The following is a 19102-nucleotide window of genomic DNA, read 5'->3' as shown; positions in this document are numbered from 1 at the left end:
TAAATTCTTAAAATATATAAAAACAATTGTATACGGTAAGCAATTAAAATAAATCAAAGTATTAAAATAATTTAATAATTCATGAAGATCAGAGATTAAAACGTGTACATACCCAGTTATTAAATATAAAAACTTTCCCGACCAAATATTTGTATTGTAAACAGCTTAAATTCAATATTTTAATTACTTTTTAATTTATTAGAAATTCAAATTTATAATCTATCTTTATAATTTATTTACCATTTTATTAATGAAATCTAACGGTGTTGTAAATTATTTTGAAATACACTAAACATAAAACTCATTATGTAATCATCATTAATTTAATTACTTTAAATTTGATATTAAAAATATTTTATGTTATAACTTAAAAAATAAAATTATTTACTTAAAGTATTTGAGGCTACATTTTGTTAATAGTAATAAGAAAATAAGTACGTGTATACAAATAATATTTAAATGATATAAAATATGTTATATAAATATGCGGTATTTTTATTTAAGTTTATTCAATCATTAATTTTTTCATATTATTCCTTTATTTAAATAAAAAAACTTTTATCTTACTATTATTTTTCAATTCATTGAGAAATTTTTTTTTAATTATATTATTTTATAACAATCAAGTTTCAAATTATTGGATTCTTTACTGTATTACAAATCTCATTAAATTATATACCTTTTCTTTTTGAGTTTTAAAAAATATAACAGAATTATATAATAATTTTACATTTTATCAGACCATGTAATTTAAAATCAATTATATTACGTTGCAAGAAATATTAAATTTTAAAAGTACAATAAATAAACCTTATTTTACTACTTCAGAATGAAACTCAATTTTTAACTAAAAAATGTGATAAATTATTAGAATAATTTAAGGATGTAAAGAAAATAGCGCTAACCGTATAATGTAAATTACTTTCCAAAAGAAACAGTAAAAACTCTATAATTATTATAATTTTAGAATTAGATTTAAAGATTACTTATAATATATACATTTAAAAATATCATATGGTCGTATGTCACTGAGATCGCATTAAAAACAAGGATATATAAGAATAAAAATATCTAATTAATAAAGGCACATGATTCTCGTACACAGGTTTAATGAAATATGCTATCCCACAAAAAGATAGAACTCGTAAGTAGCCTACATTTCTCTACACACATTATTTGTGACTTTTTAAATAAGTACTCGCGTAATATCAACGTCGTCGCGCACACTAGACTAAATATAATCGATGTCATCATGCTCCGTGCTGTAAATATGTAATCTCTTTCTCTATTTTCTTTGATACACGTCGCGGTATTCAAGTAGGAGAAAGATTATTTTGGCTGTAGCAGCCAGTAGGTCAGGGCAGTTTCTCTTTACATTTCGCAGGGCCGCTGCGTTCGAAGAGTACATCCTCATTGTGAATAAGCTTGCAGTATCTTGTAGATTATCGAAGGTGATCAAAGAGTCTCTATAATTACATTTAATAAATTCGCGTTTCAATATCTATCGTCGTCGTGCTCCAGGGAAATCTGCTAGGGAATATGGTGTGCGATTCTGCAGGCACTGAGTGCTTGCCCCAGTTAAGCCAAGAGCACATCACCGGTACTTTGAAGAGTTCTCTTGAGGAACTTCTCAAGTCCATGTTGAGAGTCTGGTGCACTGAAGGACAAGCCCTTACAAAACTCGGCGTTCTTGAAAATTCTGGTATCAAGGTTAAAATTTACGTTTGAAAAACGTTTCGTGTGCAAATGTTTCTTTAATTAATCTTCTCTATCTAGTTCTTGTGCCGTTATATATTATATTTCTATTTCCTTTAAATTTACATTTAATATTTAAATTTTGAATCACATATTTATATATGATTCTCATAATGTTAAATTCATTTAATTAAAATTTTTATTTTTATTTATTTTTATTTGTACCTTGTATTTTCGAATTTATAATCGTACAGTTAATTTCAAATTATTAAACGAGAATATATATAAATGAAAATTATGTATTATATCTAATTATGTATAGAAATGAATGATCAATGAGAATCTAATATAAGATAAAATAATTTCGTAACACATAAGTTCCGAATTTTTATGAAACCCATTTAGAGAATAAGCTAAGTTATACCAGAATTCGTTATAGTTCACTTATAAAGTTATAATCAACCAAAGCATTACTTGAGAAAAAGTGTAGTAGATGTAATTAATTTAAATTTATAAAGCAATTTTCAATATTGTATCGCTGTTGATTATCAGTCTAATAGATACTAAATGAATTCAATTTGAAATTATTACATTACGCTGATTATGTTCCACTTAATGCTCTTAACTATTACTTGATTACTTCATGGTTAATGTCAAATATAATATAATTATACATTAACCTAATTAAAAGCATCGATTTTAAAGTCAACAAGTAAATTAACGTTTTTCCAGATGCAACGTCATCGATGTAAACATATACTCTAAGGAACTGTAGATAGTACAGATGCCTTAAATATAATCCTTAAGCCTTAAACTTGAGAAGTTACATTATATACCCTTGAAAAACACTAAATTGAAACTGAAATTTGAATGAATTAACGAAATCGTTACTTCCATAACTTTACATTTCTCATAATGGATTATTTTATATATCATTATATATCATTATATAAAAAATAAAAACAAAGTTTTTCAGTAAATTATATTTAGTATTTTTCTATATATGAATTCCTTAACCATAAACTATAATTTAAACATAAATAGTTATAAAAAGCATCCGATTATTAAGTAAATAAAAAGTTTAATTAAATAATTAGTATAAAGTAAAATACTTTAAACGCATCTAAATCAATTTTCAACACTTTTTCATATTTATATAAAAAGTAGCAAATCCTTGAACGAAGTTACAAAAATTATAACAAAATAAATTAGTTAATATTGTATCAATAAACACATCTTTTTTAATTGAATAAATTAAGTGAAATAAATTATAGCGGTAAAAATTATTTGAAAGAAATTTTAATATCGAAAAACTTTTAACTCCTATTAATACTTCTGAGCGAAGAAAATATTATCTTAAATTAACTTATAACACACATTAATTCTGAATAATTTAATAGTTTAAAATTTATTTATGATTTTTATTAATTTTGTAAAGTAATTACACATTCTTATATAAAGTCTGACATATTTCTAACAATGCCATTGTTAGAAATTGTTCATTCACCTTGACTCACGTTTTTGGCAACTCTGCCAAGTTTGTTATATAAACGTAAGCAAGAATAATTAGCTAAAGTGATTCAAAAATAAAGTCACGAGTAATAGAATAATTACCGATAAACAAATTATAGTGTGTATTGCAAATAAAAACACACCAATAATAGAGTTATCTACTTAAATTTCAGCTACTGAATTCGTCTTCTCATATACAAATACATTTATAAGAAAAACTTTAAAGAATTTTATGCTTCGAATTATATTAAATATATTTGTAAGTTATTAGTTATTGAAAATTAAATGAAAATGTTATATAAGATTAAATTTATACGCGCAGATCTATGCCAATAATTATTTTTAAATAATTTAATGGTATTAATTATAATACAATATATTTATTTATATAAAATTATGTATAATATACTAATATTTATGATATATTTTTATATAAATTTGTGAATTGAATTTCATAATTATATATAAATTGTATAGTGTAATAAAAATTATATTGTTCAAAATTGGGGGTTTGTTTTGTGGCTCGAATTGCCAATTCAATATTTCAGTAGATTAGTCTCCCGCCGTAGCGATTAATAGAAAAAAGCACAAGTAGAAGAGCTGTAGACATGGATTATGTATATTCTTGAATTAAGACATCGTTTATTCTGTTTTAATAATAAATATAATATTGCAGTTTTCTGATTGTTTAATGTAAGAGAAATGGAATTATTCTATTGATATTGTGAGGATGCTTCTTCGAAGTGGTGACGATGTCGTTGATTTTAAGTTGGGTTTATGCTGATGTTTAAGGATCAGCATGATTGGTTGACCATACTCATCAATGAGCATGCAAAGATGGTAATCGTAATTAATAGTGGTTAGTAGGACGAGTAAACATACTTAAAGGGAGAAAATACTGTAGTCTCTATGGTGGTTCTTACGTAAATCGACCATGGGAGTATTAGAGAACTAGTCACACGCAAGAACGATAAATGCCTTCAGGTATGGAAGGACTTGATAAAATGGAGTTATAGTCGACTATTTGAAAACTGTTGTCTGTCCCTGATAATGTAATTAAACGGATTGGAAACGGATCGGCCTGAGAAAGCGTATTGCTTCACCTTTCTTGGCTGGCTTTATATGAAACGTGATTCGAGCGTGGATAACTAGCTTGTAGAAATAATAAAACGAATGTACCTTATGAACTACCGACACGGCATGCTGAATGACTTCTAGGCTGACGGACTTTATTGATTACAAATTTTGATGGCTTCACTGTTAAATTACTAACTTGTTGTTGCAGATTCTGTTAATAATGCACGCATATATTGTAGGTCGATTGTCAGACTTGCGGCTAAGTTTCGTAGTCGTCAGTGATAACTGATACTAGATAGATTGAAAGTACACTGGTTAATAATAACAGATGAGTGAGCGAGTAGTAGAATTACAGTGAGCTATAATTGATAACTGAGTAGATAGTAAAAACACCGTGAGCCAGGTGTGTGGCGACTGAGTGGATGTTAAAAGTACAGTGCGCCTCGGTGCGTGGCGAGCGTTAAATATTGAGCATGGATTGCATTTCTGTCATGCACATGTAATGCATCGTAGAGTGTGAGACTATATTGAAGGTCATCCGCTAAGATCCAATATGGCTGTCGTTTGTATGCCAGGGTGAGTTGAGTATAATCTATTAAAGGATTTATTACTTATTGGTGTAGCAGAATTGACGTCTGCTTTTTGACGTCAGAATTGACGTCTGTCGTATGCCAAAAATGAATTCATCATTCTTCCTAGACTTGTATAATTCCTTGGGAGAGGGTTCTCGAATGATTGCGAGCGAGTCTCGATGACGTAACAAATACAACATGCTATCCTTGTACATGTTGTTTTCGTCCCTTATAGCCCCTTTGAGTTATTCTTCCAATACCTTTATCTGCTGCACTCTTGTCGAGTTATGTACTCTTGTTGAGTCGAGCTGTGTTTTTTCCATGGAAGATTTGCTGAGAAGGCCTGAATCTCAGTTATTGCTAATGTGGTGAACAGATATTGATATCTATATTTTATTCATATCACAATTTGATTGAAAAATAATTTTTTCTTGTAGTTTTATGTAATTTTATATTCAAATATTATTCTTTCGTAGGAATATTATTCTTTTTATCGATTATTCTTTATAAATTATGATTTATAAATTATCGCTCATACGCATCATACATTTGTAAATTATACTGATAAAAATTATTTTAAACTTTTCGAAAACTGTTATTTCTAAGAATTAATATAATGTAAATATGAAATTTCAATAACCTATTAAAATATATACATAGTAAATAATAAAGTAATAATATAATTTTTATTTTTTGTAAAATTATTATGAAATTTATAAAATTATAATAGATTAAAGTAAACTACGTGGCATACTAATATTTCAATCCATATTTTACAAAAGTATATATATATATATATATATATATATTGATATAGTTTTTATATTATTTTTATTTAAAATATTATCTAATATTGTAATTTATACATACTGTCAATACAACTAAAAACAAAATAAATACAGATATTTATATAAAAATATATTTAAAATTATAATTAATTTTACATAAATAATTTAGATATTTGATTTCCAACAAAACATTACAAACAAGCATGGAATACAAGTTTATCTCTTATCTCTAGATTAATAAGAATAAAAATAATTTATTATTCAACTGTTAATCTATTATTGTAACTTAATTTCATGAAGAGGTAATTTTTACAATACTTTTGAATTAATTCCTTTAATTCCTATTTAATTAAATTACTTTAGAAAATTAAAAAAAAAGTTGAATTAATCATATATTTACCATGTAATAAATACGTAAGTAATTATTGATATTTTAAAAATATTTCTTCTCTATATCATTATTTATATTTTTATGTAGATGACATTAAAGAATTGTATAATTATAGATTTGGACTAATTGATCTAAATTAAATTATAATAAGAATACAAATTTCATAGAACTTGATTTGATTGAAAAAATTATAACATATAAATAATACGGTATAAAATTTCTTTATAGCTAGGTTAATATAAATATAGAAATTTAGTATAAATATAGACTGATTTCGTTTAGTTCTAGTAAATTATCTGCATTTCAATTTTTAATGAAAATTTTCAGAGAGCGACAAAAGAGTGATAGTGAAGCGTGAGACCGGTGGTGAATTTGGCTTCCGCATCCACGGTTCTAAGCCAGTTGTCGTGTCAGCGATTGAACCGGATACACCAGCAGAAAGTTCAGGCCTAGAAATAGGCGATATTGTAATGTCAGTGAATGGCAAAAGCGTAATGGAGGCAACGCATTCGGAAGTGGTGAAGCTCGCACACTCTGGTTCGGATGTGCTGGAACTAGAGGTTGCTAGAACCTATAACGTTCTGGCACCTCAAGTAGGCAAAGAAGGGCATAAAGAAGCAAAGCAGGAACCGGCACTGTACTCAGGATACTTATGGAAAAAGACAAGATCCGTCATATCCTCGTCGTCAGCTTTACAGGACAAGTGGGTGCGTCGCTGGTTTGCCCTACGTCCTGACAATTGCCTTTATTACTACAAGTCTAACACGGTATATTCAATTGCGCTTTATCTTAATATAGAATCAACTTGATTGTGAAATTAGTATGAAATTCTATGTAAAGTAATCACTATAATTAAATTATTCATAAGCAATGAAGATACCAAATTTTCCTCTAATCATTTTCACAATTTTTTTATCTTAACAATATCAATTGGTAAAATTTTATAATAATCAATATCATAATAGTCAATGGTAATTAATTAATTTAAGATTTATTACAATATTTCAAGATAAATCGTTAGAGACAGTGAGACAGACAGAGAAAGAGAGAATGAGAAACAACTTTGTAAATTGAGACGATATTTTGATTTATCCATTTTATTTTTAACATTTTATGTCAGTAGAAATGGTTTATTTTAACTGTTTCTTTATTTTAAAATTTTAAATCCCCAATTTATTGTAAATTGTGCCTAGATTACGAACTACTTAACAATTTAATAAATACAAATTAGAAATAATAAAAAGAAATTAGTAAATATAAATGTAAATTTATATATTGTCTATTTATTACTTATATAAATATTTATTTCATGAAATTTCAATTTTCTTTTCATGTTATACTTTTAGTTACCTTAAGTATTTTATATGGTAGTATAAAATCTATTAATTTTATTCTATATATATATCAATTGTACGCTTACAAAAACATAATAGTTACTGTATCAAGACATATTAAAGTTAAGTAAGATACTTAAACGTAGTGATGTATAAAGAAATGACTATTTCCAGAATTCACAGCCAATGGGTGCAGTGATGCTGCTTAAATATGATGTAGAGCTGACGCATGAATTGCGACCGCACAGTTTTGTCATCAAGAAGCACGGTGCTCCTACCATACATCTTGCAGCCGATACAGATGAAATCGTAATGCAATGGAGCTCGATCATAAGGGAAGCTGTAGAAAGAAATAATAAGGTAATTATGATTAATACCCGTTACTATATACATGTTTTATAAATTGGTAATTTTACTAAATTAACATTAAATTAATATTATTAAAATAAACAGAAATGTATTCAAGTGAGTGATGATTGCTACTTTCTTATTTGTAAAATTAATGTTCTTATTTAATAAAGGAATATATTTATCTAAAACATGACTATCTTTATACTAGTTTTGAATAAAAATAAATGTAACAAATTGTAAGAAAAAAATGTTTTGTACATTCAATACTTAAATTGACATTCGGTAAGAGAAAATACCACATTTACAAAGTCGGATTTGAATCAATAAAATGTATTGTAGTGTGCAACACACTATATGAAAATTAATTTTTAAATTAATTATTTCGTATATATGTATATATATTATATTCTACTGGAATATTATAATAAAGTAAATTTCGATATCACTATAAACGATTTTATATACAAAATTTTTACTAAATATCTTATAATGAATGTATAGAGAATATTAATAAATAATATTGTATAATTCATGATACAAAAATTTTTCGTTTAAAAAATAAATATAATTGGTTCGATAATTAAAATTAATTTTTGTATATAAATATTCTATTTATTTGGAAAGGTATGCTGAAATGTTCATAAAACAGTTACAAAAATAAATATTTATACATAAGTTATCAATATTTAACTTGAATTTATATTGAAAATTGAATAGTTTAAAATAGTTTAAAAATATTTGATGTGTATTTTTAAAAGAATGTAAAAAATTTACATGTAAAAAATATGATTAATTGAGAATAATAAAAATAAAAAGAGTAATAAAATCTTACAATAATTATTTCTTTTCTATGACAATTATTAAATTTATCTAAATATATTATTTATTAAATTATACTAGAAGAATTTATTTAATCAAATTCTATTGATAATATATATAAAAAATTTTCATAACTTTAAATGTATCTCTATTTTTATATATATCTTGTTAACATATAATACTTGTATAAAAGAAAACGTAGTTTTTTCTTTATAATATTTTGAAATTATCAGCATTGATATCAACTAAACTCAAAAAAATATTATATATAAATGTTCAGGATTGAAGCATCCAGCAATGAGAATCTATTGCTTTGTTTAATATATAATTCCATTAAATTTTAATTAATTATAATTCACAATATTTGAATTATTTGCTACAAAAAATGTCGATAAACGTTAAAGCCTTTACCTAAAAAATCCTTATAACTTATCCGCATAGCGACAAAGGAAAATTCTCGAACCTACTAAAGCTTGCTTTCCGGGAATTTCCCAGAATTTCCAAAAATGACAAATTCTAAATTTACGAAATCATATATAAGGAGCAAAAGACGACGAAGCAAATCAGTCTTGTTGAGTAAGCCAAAGTGAAATAGTACAAGTTATAACAGTTTAAAGTTCTACACGTCTGTCTACGGGAATCCGTGCAAGGTATACTTATTTGTTTACATTATTTATTATCTATTGCTGGCCTTGCTTCCGCAACTTGACTCTAGTCAGACCGCATTGAGGGCGACGACATAGTCTGGCATCACCAGCAAACTACTTATCATCATTTATTGTTATTACGACATATCGCCGACATTATCGGTCAGACCTTTGCAACTTGATTCTTATCAGAATGCGGAAGAGGCCACCGACATTGACCAGATAGTCCCCACAATTCATATCGTCAATGAAAGTGCCCATGGCCACGCGTCTCTTGCGACTTTTGCATCGGTAATTACTGTTACGTTTCGCTAGTACATTAAAACGCCAACAGCTACTGTTACGTTTCGCTAGTACATTAAAGCGCCGACAGCTCTTGTTACGTTTCGTTAGTATATTAAAGCGCCGACAGATAGAGTTTAGCTCCTCTAATTACTGTTATGTTTCGCTAGTACAATTAAAGCGCCGACAGTTCCTGCTTTCGTTTCGCTGATACAATAAAGCACCTATAGTACGAAAAGACCACTTTCACCTTGCGCACTCGGACGACGTTCTACAGTTATTGCCAACTGTTAAATTCACGACAAGCTCAATAATTCTCATAACGATCGGTAACAAGAACTGCTAATGTAACATAGCCTTAAATAAAAGTCACTAAAACCAAATGTATTTACGCTGAATTGATGCATTATCACCCCCCCCCCCATTAAACCGGCGGTACAGTCTAATCCAACCACCTTGGTCTGCGGACCATTCTGGTGGCTGGAATTCGAACCGTTTGGTCCTTCGAGCCAGATAGTGGAGCTAATGGATTACCTCGGTATTAACACATGGAAGAATGTGTCATTTATCTAAAATATCACCATTAAAACCTTCTAAGTCGCACGAAATGGAGTTGACGAGCTTCACAAGGCATTTAATAAGGAACAAGCCTAGTTAGATGAATCATGGTCAGCAGCCTTGCTACATCACGAATACTTTACAAAGAATGCGCAATAATTGCGGAGGGCTCAGTTACTCAGTAACTGAGCAGCTCACATTCTCAGTCATTCAGTCATTCACTCACCCACTTATTCATGTTGAATGCACCAATAAAGGGGGAAGGCTCAACTGGATCTGAACCAAGCCTAATCAGTCACCTCGCAAGTAACAAAGTAAATCAGCATCGTCTACGACTCTCGTTCCTCCACACGGTATCTTCAGCAACCAGTACGGGCCCATGGAGGTTTTAGTCCGCGCGATGCGAGAAGCCTGCGTCGCCCCTTCAATTCCATACCGTGTTGAACCTAACCTATAGTAGAAGTCCCTTGTGCCTACGAGCACGACGCAGTCACAGCTTTCCCACGTGTCACTACTCGAAGAAGTGCTGAAAGCTTTACAACCTCCTACCTCCAAACGAAGTGCCCACTAACGCCACGTTCAAATCACCAAAGAGTAACAAGGGTTCATCTATAACTTCCTCAACAATAATCATCCTTGTAATTGGAAAATAGAAGAACTCGGAAGCTAGAATCGCGTACAAGCCGCACTCGACAAGCTGCGTTGGGAGGTAAGGGAATCAGTTCAAACACCACCAAGAGCCGAGAGCCAGGAGCCGAGAGCCAAGAGCTGAGAGCCGAAAGGTATCAGAATTCGTGATTGTACGGCCAATCCCACCAGGACCTACTCTATACCAACACATCACGAGTAGAAGATGAGGCTGAATCACTAGAATACCTCATTCGTTACGCAAATGACCACTAAAGGGGCTGCAACAATTATAACTGGATAGCAACTCGTGAGACTACATAACTGTCCATCAACTAACGCAGACTCACTCAGCGTACAAGAATCACTAGGGGAATCCAACACCAAACCTAAGTTCGAACAATTAAAGAACATTTATAATGACAAGAGTGAGAGCGTTACAAAAAAATAAAAAACGAGTTGCTTCAATGGGAAGCCGTACCCAGATACAATCATCCACAAAAGGATCAGTGAGAACGTATCAATCAGTTATTGCAACGACTTTCTAAGTCCAACCAGGACACCAAAGGACTATCATATGCACATATTGCCAGCAACAGCATTCAGTGACTGCATAACCCAGATTCAAGCAATTGTCAGTCACGGAGAGTAAACGTTTCAAGGAAGAGCACGACTATGGTCCAACTGGCTTAGCGCCCGACTACACTTACAAGTGCACCACCCACAGAAATTGCAACAGATGCTTTGGGCGGCATCATACACCACTACATAACGAACAGTACAAGAGCCCAACCCAAGCAATTGTAGGTTATCAGTCTTCAACTGAAGAAATAATGCAAACGTATTAATGACATCAAGTACATTGGTGCCAATCTCAAAAGACAGAAGAAAATGTCAGACGTGGTAATCGTGATCCACCGACATCGCCATTTGCAGATACAAGATCATGACGACAACTAGGTCCTACAAGGAATCCATTGGATTGACAACCACAAGGAGGTATCAATCATTTGACTAATGTAGCCGAGACACAAGATCTGCTTCGTTAATAGCAATCAGGACACTAAAGCTACTGGCGGAAGACTAGGAAGAAAGGTTGTCCCTGGCTGTGCCATCCATCACGCATGGCAGACATGTCATGATTCTTGGAGGTGAGAACACGCCGCACTACGATCGAAAACGCACTGCTGAGCCGCTGCATGGTGGGCGGTTTCCCAGTAAGAAAAATGGCAGTTAATTCATAGTGCTGCCCTCACCGCCATCAAGCCGTCAGAAAGCAAGAAGTGTAAATTGTATTGCTAATTGTACAATATAAAATTAATTACAATGGAGTCTTCAAGAAGATGCACTCACCCTTTCAACAACACCTTGAATGGATCCTCGCCACATTACCAATAACTGAGATTCAAGCCTTCTCAGCAAATCCTCCTTGAAGAAAACACGAATTCACCTCTGTGGAAGTATTCAACAAGAGTACAGCAGATAAAGGTATTGGAAGAATAACTCAAAGGGGCTATAAGGGACGAAAACAACATGTACAAGGATAGCATGTTGTATTTTTTACGTCATCGGAACTCGCTTGCAATTATTTGAGAACCGTTTCCTAAAGAATTATCCAAGTGTAAGAAGAATTCTGAATTCATATGTCATACTACTGAAGGCACACGTCAACTCTGCCGTGACAATAAGTAACAAATCCTTTAATAGCTTATATTCAACTCACCTTGGTCACCTACATACCTTGGCACAAACGACAGCCATATTGGATCTTGGCGGACGACCTTCAATATAGTCTCACACACTACGATGCATTACATGTGCATGACAGAAAGGGAATCCATGCTCAACATTTAACGGGCCAATTACCGCTGTCTCGAGTAAACCGTCAAACCGTTATCAAACGCAGGTGTTGACTATGCCAGTTACTTTAGTAATAAAACTCTAGACAGAGAGAAGTAAAATTTTGAGAGACGGATTTAGCGCGGCATTCCGACATTTTTCAGAAGCATCCTACAAACTGTTCACAAGGCTCCCAAGAACAATAACAGACAGCTAAGACCTTCTTGAACGACTACTCTCAATGGGAAACGATCTCTAAAGGATTTGTCAATTTCAGAAATAACTCGCTGAAGTTTATAAACAACTCTGGTTACAGTGGTCAACACATTACTTGCAACAACAAGTTGCCACTCGCCAGAGTCATTGAAATCCATCCAGGCGCAGACGGCCTAACTAGAGTCGTCACAGTAAAGAGTTCCCCCAACACGATAGTCAGAGCAATTCACAAACTGGCGGTCCTACCTATCCTAGAGAATGACGGAAATCATCAACTACAATGCTGATGGTGAGCGGAATGTTCAGGATTGACCATCCAACAATAAAGTTTTATTCTATGAAATTTAATAGTCTCACACACTACGATGCATTACATGTGCATGACAGAAAGGGAATCCATGCTCAACATTTAACGGGCCAATTACCGCTGTCTCGAGTAAACCGTCAAACCGTTATCAAACGCAGGTGTTGACTATGCCAGTTACTTTAGTAATAAAACTCTAGACAGAGAGAAGTAAAATTTTGAGAGACGGATTTAGCGCGGCATTCCGACATTTTTCAGAAGCATCCTACAAACTGTTCACAAGGCTCCCAAGAACAATAACAGACAGCTAAGACCTTCTTGAACGACTACTCTCAATGGGAAACGATCTCTAAAGGATTTGTCAATTTCAGAAATAACTCGCTGAAGTTTATAAACAACTCTGGTTACAGTGGTCAACACATTACTTGCAACAACAAGTTGCCACTCGCCAGAGTCATTGAAATCCATCCAGGCGCAGACGGCCTAACTAGAGTCGTCACAGTAAAGAGTTCCCCCAACACGATAGTCAGAGCAATTCACAAACTGGCGGTCCTACCTATCCTAGAGAATGACGGAAATCATCAACTACAATGCTGATGGTGAGCGGAATGTTCAGGATTGACCATCCAACAATAAAGTTTTATTCTATGAAATTTAAATTAATTATAATTCACAATATTTGAATTATTTGCTACAAAAAATGTCGATAAACGTTAAAGCCTTTACCTAAAAAATCCTTATAACTTATCCGCATAGCGACTAAGGAAAATTCTCGAACCTACTAAAGCTTGCTTTCCGGGAATTTCCCAGAATTTCCAAAAATGACAAATTCTAAATTTACGAAATCATATATAAGGAGCAAAAGACGACGAAGCAAATCAGTCTTGTTGAGTAAGCCAAAGTGAAATAGTACAAGTTATAACAGTTTAAAGTTCTACACGTCTGTCTACGGGAATCCGTGCAAGGTATACTTATTTGTTTACATTATTTATTATCTATTGCTGGCCTTGCTTCCGCAACTTGACTCTAGTCAGACCGCATTGAGGGCGACGACATAGTCTGGCATCACCAGCAAACTACTTATCATCATTTATTGTTATTACGATATATCGCCGACATGCGAATGCGGATTTAAAATGTAATTATCCATTCATTTAATAAATCCATATATATTCTAAGAGAATATTTTAAAAACATCCATCTTATTCACATATTTGTATACAGTAAAATAGTGTTAAAATATATAAGATAAAATAATTAAATAAAATAAAAGTATTTATTTCATTTTCATTTTTAAAATTTTAAGTGACTTGGATGATAAAAATTATTTAGATAGTTCAACACCTTAAAAATATAGAATTCAATGTTTTCAAATTTTGTGTATAATACATAAAATTATAAAATAGTAATTTTCCGATTTAATAAAAGAAAAAGTAATTTTATATAATTTTCAATATTAACATTAATTTTCAAAATCAACAAAAAAAAGCAATACAATTAAATAAATAATTTTCCAAATAATAATCACCATATAAATAAAAACAATAAAAAATATTTATAAAGAAAATGATTTTAAAAAGTTGTCATTGAATAACAAGGCTAGTCGAAAAACATTAGCATTTATTTTTTCATAATAATGATAAATTCATATATAACAAAACTTATAAATTAACTATTTGAATATGAAAGTACAATTCAATAAAAAGAATATCATCAAATAATCCCATAAATTAATTTAAATAATTAAATTCAATAAAACAAGTAATATATTATATATTACTGTTCGATTTTAAAGGGTTAGTTTATGGCTCGAACTACCAATTCAATAGTTCAGTGGATTAGTCTCTTGGCAGGATAACTTCAATGGAAATAATAAGTGATAAGGCTGAAAAATATTATGTATTTAGCAAAAACAATGTTTATTATTTGTAAAAGATTATAATAATATTGCACTGTTGTGAAGAGAGAGATAATTCTATTGAAGTAATGAGGGTGTGTTCTTGTATTCTTGATTATTGTAGCTTCCATGGATATGACTAAGTATCTTGAAATTGAGGTAATGCTGATGTAGTCAATCAATCATGCTTGTGAGGTAGCATGAGAAGATGGTAGTTGAATCAAGTATGTTTGAAGTATGAATAACTATACTTGATATGATGTAAGATGTTTAATGGAATGCATTAAGTAATCAATTGTGTCTTTAATTATGTAAGGGGACAGTAGAAGAATCTAGTCACAGGTAAAAGCAATTAATGGTAAGATTTCTAATTCGTGAAGGATTTAATAATCTGTATTTATATAGTCTATTAGTCGATCTGTTGTTATCCTTCTTTGACAATGTGTGTGAACCCCAGTGACTCTTGCGTCAGCTGTTCAGGGCCTGTACGATGTCGAGTGGTTAGTTCGAGAGTGCGTAAGTGTGCCCTGGTTCTGCTAGCGGGCCTGTACGATGTCGAAGGATCAATTCGAGAGAGCGTATGTATGCTATCGTTCCGTGGCGGCTCTGCTGAAAATACCGACCGTTCCATGGCGGTCCTGCTGAGGGCAGATCGAGACCCGTGTGTCATGGCTTTTACTGGTAGATGGTTAGATCGGTTCACTATGGTCGGTTCACTGCGGTCGGGTCACGGCAAGATGTTAGCCGCAAGCGCAGTTGAGCGATGGTGGTACGGCAAGAGATGATTTTCAGCAAGAGGTATCTTCTGCAAGAGGTATCTTCAGCAAGAGGTAGAGGCGCGCCACGTGCGTCCCTTATATAGCCACTCGGCGGCTCACTTAGCTGGCAATAAGGCATCGTCGTTGTTGGACTAATTCTTACACGAGGCGTCGAAGGAAAAATCTAGAACCTTCGAGAATGTTCGACGAGAGAAAAGTAGGAGTAATACCCTTGGGTGATCTTACAGTACATTATATGTCGAGTCGTAAACTTGCTCGTACTTTCCGGGATTTGTTTGTAAACGTTCCTCAAGTATGCGTCCCAGTCCGCACGTGTGGGCCAGTCTAGGCGCACATGCTGTACGCCGGACAGCGCGTATGACCTTTCTTTTGTTTGAAATTCATGGGACTGCATCAATTCCGAACAATTACAAACATTTTTAATGGCTTTCAGAATAAATTCTCAGTTATTTTATTATTTGTTTTATAAAAATAGCTTATAAAATTATTACTTAAATAAAAATTATTATTATTTGAAAGTAATATAGACGATCAAATAATGTTATGCAGTTTTGGTATAATCAGACCATTTTACATATTTTATTGCAAAAATATATTTGTACTTAAAAATAATAGCGTTTATATTAAATAATCCTTTTTATAATTGATATTTATATTCATTATCATTAATTTATTATTAATTTTATGATAATGTATTGTAACAATATAAAATCGTATACAGAATCATTTATAAAAGATTTAAAAATGAATAAAATAAATAAAATAAAGAAGATATATAAATACTATAAAATAAATAATGGTTTCTATAAATAGAATAGATAGCATCCAAAATTAGTTTTAAAAATAATTTAAAGATTTTCATTATTTTCATTAAAAATAGATATTTCAATTGTTGCACAAATAATAAATTAGAAATGAATAATAATATTAGTATTAAAAAATCAAAATTGTTTTATTTATAAACTATTAAATTTGCATTTAGGTATATTATTTATGAAATTTAGCTACATATTGTTTAAATATTTCACTGTACAAAATAATATTACTAAGAATTGATTATGGATATTTAAAGACATAGTTACAAGATGGACAGAAAAGAATCATTTTGAAAGAAACGTGACTGGATCTTTTAAAACTAGAAATAAAATTTCTAATTAAATAAATTAAGCTGACTAGATTAAGATAATAAGGCATGCAGATAACAAATTAAATATTATAATATAGCATTTATGTCATTACAATAATAAAACTTTAATTATAATAATAGAACTATTTAAAAATTAGATGAACATATATATTACAAAATAATGAAATTAAGAGATTTTATTTTGTAATTATAGATAAATATAAAAAATAATATTGTATACTTAAAAAATATAATTTAAAAATTTTTTTAAAATAGTTAAAAACATTTAAAAATACTTTAAATTGCAGGCGAACACGTGGTTCGACTGCTCATTGAGACTGCAGCAGCTATCACCGAGTATGATACAACGGCCAGATTGTTTCGGGTATTTAAACAAACAACACAAACGGGTACGACGAACATCGTCACCAACGGGTTGGTCTAGAAGGTACTGTATCCTCAAGGATGCCGCTCTATACTTCTATGATGACATAAACGCTGGACGTGCCTTTGGAGTAGCTTTTCTTCATGGCTTTAAGGTCCACGGGAGCGTGCCAAATTCTGGAGGCAGGAAACACGTTTTCGAGCTCCAACCGCCTGATCCAACCCAAAGGACCTATAAATTTGCCACAGACTCCGAAATGGACAAAAAACGGTACTGTATTTCAGGTTTCTCATCCTCTTTCATTTTCTCCCTCTGTTCCCCCTTCAGTCTTTCTAACTCAATTTATCCTTTTTTTACAATTTACAAATGCGATTTGTACGCTTTGAAAAACACTTGTATAATCGATCAATGTAAAATTCATAAAATTAGAAAAGCTAGAAAAAATTAGAAAAAATATTATGTATTCTATATATTATAAAATACTTAAAATTTATACATTGTAATTTTATAAGTAATGATTTTTAAAAATTTCGTTAATGCTAAATTGCAGTAGACCATGTGATAAATACTTTCATTTCAAGAAATATTATCATTGGGTTTTAGTAATTACATAGTATTATTTTCAAAAAGTGAAACTGGAAAAATGAAACATGCAATAAATAATTCATTTTGCATGTTAATTATTATAATTATAATAATTCACTAGATGATCATGAATAAGTTATTACAAACATACCAAAATCCTAAAAAGACAATTAAATTTTCTATGCATTCAAACAAAATAGAATTCACTTTCTTAAAATCAAGTTTTAACTCTCAAATAATAAAAAACAAACGTATCAGCGTATTATAATAACATACTTTATTTAATGTTTCTAATTAATTTTATACGAGAAATACAAACTGTTTTAAATTTTATTCCATTTGTCCATTTAAAATCATTGCAAGTACTTGAAATAATAACATTAAAAAAAATACAATTTTATGTGTAGATGGCTGGCAGCACTGGAGTATTCAATCGATCGATGGATAAAAATAGGTTGACAGTAGTGAGGTCCGTCGACCAATCCCTACAAATTTATGAATTCAGAACTAAAGTATGCTACATAAACCCTACGAATTTATTTTTCTTTGCCTTACGTTTATCTTCGTTCTAAAATCTTTCATCATCCTTTGGCCGCCCTGCATGAAATAATGTACTTATAACAAAGAATTTCATAGAATACATTTAGCATTATTATAAACATTCTAAGATAAAAATTATACCAACATTTGCCTCTTTTAAAATTAGCGAAAACGGCTGGCATAGTATTTTATAAGTTGAATACATATATAATATTATATATCTTTTATATATTGTTAAAAACTTCGATATATAAGTAATTTTCTTTTACTCTTTGTAAATTATTACTAATTTTTATTTTACTTTGTATGTAAACATTGTAAATTCAGATATAATTTATAACATTTTATAGTTATATTTATTTTATAAGTGTAGTTTATAACTCAATTTAAATGGAAAAATGGAATAATATATAAATATATATAAATATATTTATAATAATATAAATATATATATATATATTAAAGTATTGTGTAAATTATTCAGATTCTATGTATGTGAAGTTTGTATACTCATCTTATTTATTGATATTATTTTTATAATTTATTAATAGTTGGCGATAATTATTATTACAAAATAATACACTAAAAAAACTAATGAATTACTTCTACCATATAAGTGTAATATTACAAATTCATATTATTTATAATATGCATTTATAATATAATATTAATATACAAAATTGTATAGAGATCCGCAAACACAGTAATGCAACCGAATATTTTATTGAGTCAATAATAAATAGCGATTGAAAAAAATAAAAAATATTAAAATAAAAAT

General features: G+C 30.4%; 1 protein-coding gene across 1 annotated transcript in view; it reads left to right on the top strand.

The window, feature by feature from the left end:
* The window catches only part of LOC105367297 (uncharacterized), a 47656-nt gene extending 29244 nt beyond the window's left edge, over positions 1–18412 (top strand). The window contains 4 exon segments of the mRNA XM_011505992.1: positions 6363–6802; positions 7544–7729; positions 17123–17469; positions 18192–18412. Of these exon segments, the coding sequence (XP_011504294.1) occupies positions 6363–6802; positions 7544–7729; positions 17123–17469; positions 18192–18243 (1025 nt within the window). The 3' untranslated portion in view covers positions 18244–18412.
* The last annotated feature ends 690 nt before the right edge of the window (positions 18413–19102 follow it).

The sequence above is a fragment of the Ceratosolen solmsi genome, unplaced genomic scaffold (assembly GCF_000503995.2).
Source record: "Ceratosolen solmsi marchali unplaced genomic scaffold, CerSol_1.0 scaffold10, whole genome shotgun sequence".
In the NCBI taxonomy this organism is placed as follows: domain Eukaryota; kingdom Metazoa; phylum Arthropoda; class Insecta; order Hymenoptera; family Agaonidae; genus Ceratosolen; species Ceratosolen solmsi.
This window is presented reverse-complemented; position numbering and strand designations above follow the sequence as displayed.